At 46.0% G+C, this 8,103-nt stretch overlaps 1 protein-coding gene across 1 annotated transcript in view; it reads left to right on the top strand.

The window, feature by feature from the left end:
- LOC126992576 (uncharacterized) overlaps window positions 1-6,285 on the top strand; it is a 58,887-nt gene extending 52,602 nt beyond the window's left edge. The window contains exons 2-3 of the mRNA XM_050851385.1: window positions 4,894-5,596; window positions 6,067-6,285. Coding sequence (XP_050707342.1) covers window positions 5,429-5,596; window positions 6,067-6,285 — 387 coding nt within the window. The 5' untranslated portion in view covers window positions 4,894-5,428. The remainder of the gene's footprint in view (window positions 1-4,893; window positions 5,597-6,066) is intronic.
- Window positions 6,286-8,103: the final 1,818 nt, after the last annotated feature.

The raw sequence follows: 8,103 nt of genomic DNA on the forward strand, positions 1-8,103 counted from the left end.
AGTCTCTGTGATGGCTACCACATCTGGTTTCTCAGTTGCAATATACGCCCTAATTTCGTCCTTTTGGGTAATAGACTGCGTGCATTTGTGTACAAATGGAAATGTGACTCCTGGTTTGGCCGAGTCGTGTTGAATGAGTTCGCTTGTCGGAGGCGTCGTTGGTTACACAGTTTCTTGCAGGCCGCATCGACGCTACGGTTCGACTGATCAAGGGTTGCCTTTGCCTTGCCCTTGCCTGCAGTTTTTGAATAGCTGAGAAGGAGGAGGTGGACACTTGGAACATGAAGTTTACTGATTACGCCCGAGCAACCTCCTCTCATATAGTTAGTTTGTCATTCTGTCCATGTGACTGGAGGTTCTCTCTCTCTCTCTCTCTATATGTGCTACACCTTCCCAAACACACACACACACACACACACACACACACACACACACACACACAGGTATTCAGATTGCCCTCTAATGATGCTTCGTCCCCTTCGTTTGCATACCTGCACCATTAACTGGAAAGTTGAACACTGAATATACGACGGACGATTACAAAATATTAATAATTTCTTCTTCTTCTTCTTTCTTCTCTCTCTCTCTCTTTATGAGCTTAACATTCAAGAGAGAGAGAGAGAGAGAGAGAGAGAGAGAGAGAGAGAGAGAGAGAGAGAGAGAGAGAGAGAGAGAGAGAGAGAGAGAGAGAGAGAGAGAGAGAGAGAGAGAGAGAGAGAGAGAGAGAGAGAGAGAGAGAGAGAGAGAGAGAGAGAGAGAGAGAGAGAGAGAGAGAGAGAGAGAGCGGTGCTGACTGAACTCGGCCTCAACCCCTCGCGTGAGGAAGCAAGGCAACGCGTCATCTGGCTGTGGCAGCGGGCAGACTGGCAAACCATGAAGCGGGCACTAGCTGACACTGACTGGGACGCCACACTCAGTGGTGACGTTGACCACAATGTGTCAGCCTTCTCTGCCACTCTCTGCCAAGCCCAGAGGCAGCATATCCCTCACAGGGTATATAAAGCCGACCCACGCGACCAGCCGTGGTTCGGCTATAGGTGCCGACTGGCTGCAGAGGATAAGTACAGCGCCTGGAGGCAATACAAGCGCCGTCCTTCCCAGCGCAACAAGGCTCTGCACCGCGCTGCATGCAAGGCCATGACAAGGACAGCAGCGTGGGCCAGGAAAATGTGAGAAAACAGCCTCAGGAGGAGGCTGGCGTCCAACCAAGTTGACCCCAAGCAGTGGTGGTCCTTGGTGAAGAAGAGGCAAGGCACCGTCACGCAGGACAGGATCCCGCCTCTCAAGACGACTGCAGGGGGCCTGGCAGTAAAGAGCCAGGATAAAGCTGACCTTCTGGCAACCCACTTCAGCAGCAAGATGACTGTCGAGGAGCCAGATAGGCAGCCCCCCCTCCTCCCCCGTCTGGGTATCTTTGTCCTGGAAAACCTGGAGATCACGGAGGGCACAGTGGCCAAGCATCTCCGAGACACCAACACCAGGAAAGCCCCAGGCCCGGATGAATTCAGCCCTTTCCTGCTGAAGTACTGTGCAGGGGAGCTGTCGCACCCCCTCACACGTATCTTCAGACGGTGCCTAAGCGCAGGGGCCTGGCCGATCCTGTGGAAAGAGACTCGTGTCACACCGGTTTTCAAGAAAAAGGACAAGACAGACCCAACCTACTACCGCCCAATCTCGCTCCTGTCGGTTGTTAGCAAGATCCTGCAGCGGATTATTGCTGAGCAACTGACGCGCCACCTGGAGGAGAACCATCTACTGTCTCCTCGTCAACACGGGTTCAGGAGGGGTCGCTCGGCATCAGACCTCCTCCTCCTGCTCAGCAAGTCTTGGTATGGCGCCCTGGACTCTGATGGCCCCTCACTTGTTGTTGCCCTAGATATTGCTGGGGGATTCGACTGTGTGTGGCACAGGGGCCTCCTGGCCAAGCTCGAACAGCTCGGCATCACAGGACAACTGCTGCAGCTGTTTTCGAGCTACCTGCACAGCCGAAGTCTGAGATTAGTGGTGAACGGGTGCACGTCAGGCAGTTACCCAATCACTGCCATCGTTCCACAAGGATCAGTACTGGGCCCGATTCTTTGGAACGCATACTTCGACGAGCTGCTCCTTGGGCTACCAGTGGCCTCAGCCTACGCCGACGACTGCACCCTGTCCCATAGCTACACCAGGGAGGAAACTGGGGACGTGATCGTAGCCACCAATCGCCATCTTGGTGACATCATGGCCTGGGGACGACGCTGGCAAGTCAAATTTGCTGCCGAGAAGACCCAGGCCATGGTCATATCCCATTCGGGGAGGACGCCGACCTCTGTAAGGACGGCTGAAGTTTGGGGACGACACCCTGGTCATCAAAGACTCCATCAACATCTTGGGGTGGAGGTCGATTCCAGACTCCGTTTCGACCGCCACCTGGAGTGTGTGGCGCGCAGAGCCTCCCTGAGGGTGACATTTCTACGTTGCGTGCTGCACCTGCTCGACGCAGACGGCCTTCTGAGGCTATACAAAGCCCAGGTGAGGCCCGTCATTGAATACTCCCCTCTCTCCTGGATGAGTAGTGCCCAATGTCACCTCTCGCTGCTGGACAGAGTTCAGAGGAGGGCAGAGCGACTCATCCGCGATGCCAGCAGCCTTCAGCAGCAGCGACCACATGGACGCCAGTGGCGGCAGCGGCAACACCGACAGCAGCTACATCACCAGCAGGACGCCCCGCTGTATGCTCGACAGCCTGGGCACCGGAGAAGGGTCGGTGCCATCACAGTCCTACACAAGGCCCAAGTCCAACGTACATCTCACCTGGTGGCACTACGGGTTCTTGGAGGAGAAGCCAGCACACCACGAGAGCGGCGGTGGTTAACGACCTCCTTGAAATCCTGAGAAGCCGCACAGCCAGGTGCCAGAGGGCCTTCACGAGTGCCACGGCCCACCTGTGGAACGCCTTCACGGGTGAAGTGGGCGTTAGGGCAATGAACACCCAGCAGGTGAAGGTGGCGGCTTATGCCTGGTATCGCACCTCCTGCCCTAGACACATCCGCCTGAGCACAAGCACAACTAGTGACAATGCTTTAGGATAGGCGACCTCAAGACAGAGGTCGTCCTTAGCATGGAGACAATTTCCCCGCCCTTTTGTCATATTTATACCATTGTATCTTGATGTTTAAATATACATATATATATATATATATATATATATATATATATATATATATATATATAAATATATATATATAAAGAGAGAGAGAGAGAGAGAGAGAGAGAGAGAGAGAGAGAGAGAGAGAGAGAGAGAGAGAGAGAGAGAGAGAGAGAGAGAGAGAGAGAGAGAGAGAGAGAGAGAGAGAGAGAGAGAGAGAGAGAGAGAGAGAGAGAGAGAGAGAGAGAGAGAGAGAGAGAGAGAGAGAGAGAGAGAGAGAGAGAGAGAGAGAGAGAGACGGGTGTTTTTATTTTACTCGATCACTTCCGGCGTTCATCCTAAGTTAAACTTCAATACCCCTCAATGAATAAGCAATGAATAAAACCTCAAGACTGTGAATAAATGAATACGTGGCCGCCAGAGGCTCCGGCAATACATTAAAGATTTTTCATCTTCACCTTTTGAAATATGAACCGTAAAATATTTGTCTTTTCTAGCGTTCCTGGGCATATACATATCTAAAACACACACACACACACACACACACACACACACACACACACACACACACACACACACACACACACACACACACACACACACACATATTTTGCCTCAAAGAAAATGTTTATTTATTACCTCACGCGATTTAAGGCTTTCTGTTTTAATTCCGCTCGCTAAATACTTAAGACAGCATTATATAATGGGCTTAGGAGCGTCAATGGTTGCATAATATTTGTGTTTCCAGTATAGTTAATTAAGAAACCTTTCTTGATTTAGCTGCCGTCAGTAGTTTCTTGCGAAGTTGTTTTTTTTTTTTTTTCCTTCTTTAAGAGCTGACCCGTTTATCATTTACTATTGCCACCCACCATTCACTTGTAGAAATGTAGATGGCGCTGTCACTAATGAAATTATGAGAGGTCTCTCTCTCTCTCTCTCCCTCTGCCTCACCCTTGCTCTCCTGGGTTGCATTATTCACCCTACACGGAATTTGAGATGCGGAATATGGAACACCTGTATTACATAGGGTGTGCTCAGGTGTATGGATGACCTGATACCTAAGTGGAAGATAATCCTAGGTACACTCTACGGAATCAATTTCATTATGTTTTCCCTTCTCCGTCTTTTCCCTCCTTTTGACAATTGTATATTTCAAGTTCCTTTTCACTCAACATCTTTTTCTGTATGTTCTTTCTTGCTCTCTCATTCCTGGCAATTACTCTTTTGCTCATTCAGTGTATATCGCAATATTTACATTTTTGCTTTACTTTACATTTGTTTTCGACTCGTTTTCTCGCTTGTCTGCAGTGTTTCTTTGTTGCTTCACCTTCCTCCCCATCACCGTACCCAGTGACTTTGACAAACTGTAATATTTCCTCTTTTATCTTCCTTTCATAATGTTCTTTCCCTGCACAGCTGGTAGTTCTCCCTCCCTACTCGAAGCGTTCACACTTTTTTATTCTCTTTTCCTAACCCTACTCTTCTCCTCGTTTCCATTCCATGCAACCCTTCTCTCCTTCCCCAACTTTTTTCACGCTTCCTTACTCTCCTCCTGTCCATTCTTCCACTTCTTTTTCATATGCGCCTTGTTTTCCATGAAGGCCGCGTGCCATAAAAAGGGAGAGCAGATACAAATATTGAATGACCTTCGAGACACAGGGAGACAGGGATGTTGGTGTGCTGCAATATTAAACAGCGGCGACTCTAACCCAACATGAAAGGAAAACACAACAACCAACCCAATCATTTTTCTTTTTTCCTTCCAGATCACCTTGTCAGCAGAGTCACCTGAAGGAGGGACTGGTCAGCCTACCTGACTCAACTACGCAATCAACAATCACGTCAATTAGTTATCTGCCCTACCTGTTATTGAACGAATCAAGTCATTGTTCACAGGAAAGTTCAAAGTAAAGACCAGTGACATTGGAAAGTGCGTGTGAGAGTATGAAGAAAAGGAGACATTAACGAAACTACAATCACTTATATTCAATCCCCAAATCCGTGAGATCGCAAAAGAACACTCGAAAGACAGGAAAGAAAAATAAGGAAAAGAAACCCTGACCTCAAAACCACATCGCAGGAGACCTCATGAATGGGAAACTTGAGCGCAAAGGTGAGACAAGCCATCACTCACCCTCGTGTTGTGTTATTGGAGACAAATGCACCTTGAGAGTACTTGAAATGGTTTTGCATTAGGGAGCACCTTAAACAGGGGAAGGTGAGAGGAATCCTAAAACCACAAGTGGGCAATGTGACAGGACTTTACGCAACTTGACGCCGACCTCATAACTCTGTCGAGCTATGGTTGAGATGGACACGATGGATATGGATGGAGAGAACACCGACGTACCACTGGACGAGGACACTGGCATCGAGCCGTTCCTCACCTTCCTGCCGCCTTACATCCTCTGCAACACGACCAACTACACGAAGCTGCCGCTCTGCAACAATGACACGAAGTTGGTGGAGGTGGGTGGCCCGCTGTTACCTTGTCGCTGGTTGTGCCCCTTGGTCTGTTAGTTCTCCTTTATGTCATCCTTCTCTAGTGTATCTCCTTGGGTAGAATTCAAGACCAGTATTATTTTTATTTTATTTACAAGAGATAATTTAAGAGGAATATCACCCATTTATCGTGTTATCTTTCCGTAGTTTACCTCTGTTCGGGTAGAATTCAAGGCCAGTATTATTTTTATTTTATTTACTAAAGATAATTTAAGAGGAATATCACCCATTTATCGTGTTATCTTTCCGTAGTTTACCTTTGCTTGGGTACAATTCGAGGCTAGTATTGCTATTTCTTACTTACTAGAGATAGATAGAGGAGTGTCACCCATCTCACGTACATCAACCTCGGTGCACATACTTAGAAAGTCTACACTGTGTACTTCTATATTTACTTTTCACATCAACTTCTTCCACTCCTTCGCTACACCCAACAGGAAAACCAACATTTCGAGTACGCCTTCATCGTCGCTATCGTGGTGCCCATCATCTTCGGCATCATCGTACTCGTGGGTCTCTTCGGCAACACCCTCGTCGTCATCGTCATCATCGCCAACAAGCAGATGAGGTCCACCACCAACTACCTTATCTTCAGGTTGGTTCATTTCCTTAATCAAAAACCTCTTGAGCAGCGATGCCAAATTGTCGTACTCTGAACATCGCATTTCTAGCATTTTCATTCCTAAAACTCTCGTGCCTTTACAAATAACGATCGAAAATTAAAGTTAACATTGAGAATGTTAAATAGTGATGGTTTTCTTTCATTTTCGTAATAGTTATATGTCTGAAACTACGAAAAGGCAATGTGAGGAGAACGATAATTTGGCACCGCTGCTCTTGAGGGTCTTCATTTTCTTCCTTCCACAACTGAATATCCTCTTATCCCCAACCAAAAGATTTGAGATTTTTTTTTATCTTCCTCTCTTTCGCAACCAGTGCATTTTATAGGGTGTGAGGAAACCGAAGAAAGGTTTTACATGCAAAACACTTAATTAGCTTTTCCTTTTCCGCTTCCATGATTTTTATTAATTTCTTCCTTTACTTCATCTCCAATCTTTTCCTTAATTGTTTACGCATGCTATGGAGTTTTCCTTCTTTTCTGCAAGACTAAATTAGAAATGCGGGCATTTTTTTTCCTGCAACGCTATAATTGTAACCTTATTTTCCTCTCTTTCGTGTAATTTATTTTTAATCTCTTACCTGTGATGTCCCCCTTTACCTTGTTAGCGTATTGTCACCTTATCTCCCGCATTCTCTGCATTACTAATACGTATTTCTATATATGATAGTTTCTCGTATTTTTCTTTGGCCTGACACTTTCTCTTATCTTCGTTATTCTCTATTTGTTCGTTTTTACATCTTTCTTTCTTTCGGCATATGACTGCACTATTGCCTCATATTCTTGACATATCATTTTCTTCTTATACGTTTCTTTTTATCCAGCACTTCATTTAAGCCCTTCCTCATGTATTGCTTTCTCTTCTTTACTTTTTTTTTTACATTAGAGGAAACAGGTCTAGGGCAAAAATAAAGGAAACAATAATGATAAAAAAAAGCCCGCTACTCACTGTTCCCACAAAAGAGTCAAGAGGGGTGGCCGAAAGAGAGGTCAATTTCGGGAGGAGAGGTGTCCCGATACCCTCCTCTTGAAAGAATTGAAGTCGTAGGCAGGAGGAAATACAGATGAAGGAAGACTGTTCCAGAGTTTACCAGCGTAAAGGATGAAAGAGTGAAAATGCTGGTTAACTCGTGCGGAAGGGCTTTGGACAGTAAAGGGATGAATTTGAGTAGAAAGTCGTGTGCGGCGAGGCCGCGGGAGGGGAAGAGGTAGTTTTAATCTTTTTTTTTTTTCAGTAATACAACCCCTCTTGTTTCTCAAATGATTACATTATCCTATATTACCATATTTGCTCTCATTACTGCCATTTTCTTTTATCAGCAATTTGATTTAGCTTTCTATGCGGTATTCAATTCTTCTTCTTTTTCTTCTTTTTCCCCTTCCTTCCCCTCCTCCTCCTCCTCCTCCTCCTCCTCCTCCTTCTTCTTCGTCTTCCTCTTCTTCTTCTTTTTTTCTTTTCTTCTCCTTCTTCTTCTTCTTCTTCTTCTTCTTCTTCTTCTTCTTCTTCTTCCTCTTCTTCTCTTTCTTCTTTCTTCCTCCTCCTCCTCTCCGTCGCCTCTTATTATTTATCTTTTACTATTTATGTATTTTTATTCATCTTCCTCTTCCTTATTTATCCACCTGCTGCATTAATTTCCTGTTTCTGATTCAATTTTTATCGCTCACACTTCCTTGCCTCCTCTTCATTTCTCTTATTTCTCTTCACTTCGCTCAACTTCTTTACAACCTCCTCTTCCCTGTGCTAATCCCCTTCCTTCTCTTTTTCTCTAATTCATGTAATTTTCCTCTTATGTTTCATCATCACGTTTCTCTCATATCCTCCTTAAGCTGCTCTTTCAACCCATCTGCTTTTTCT

Source organism: Eriocheir sinensis, unplaced genomic scaffold, assembly GCF_024679095.1.
Source record: "Eriocheir sinensis breed Jianghai 21 unplaced genomic scaffold, ASM2467909v1 Scaffold490, whole genome shotgun sequence".
In the NCBI taxonomy this organism is placed as follows: domain Eukaryota; kingdom Metazoa; phylum Arthropoda; class Malacostraca; order Decapoda; family Varunidae; genus Eriocheir; species Eriocheir sinensis.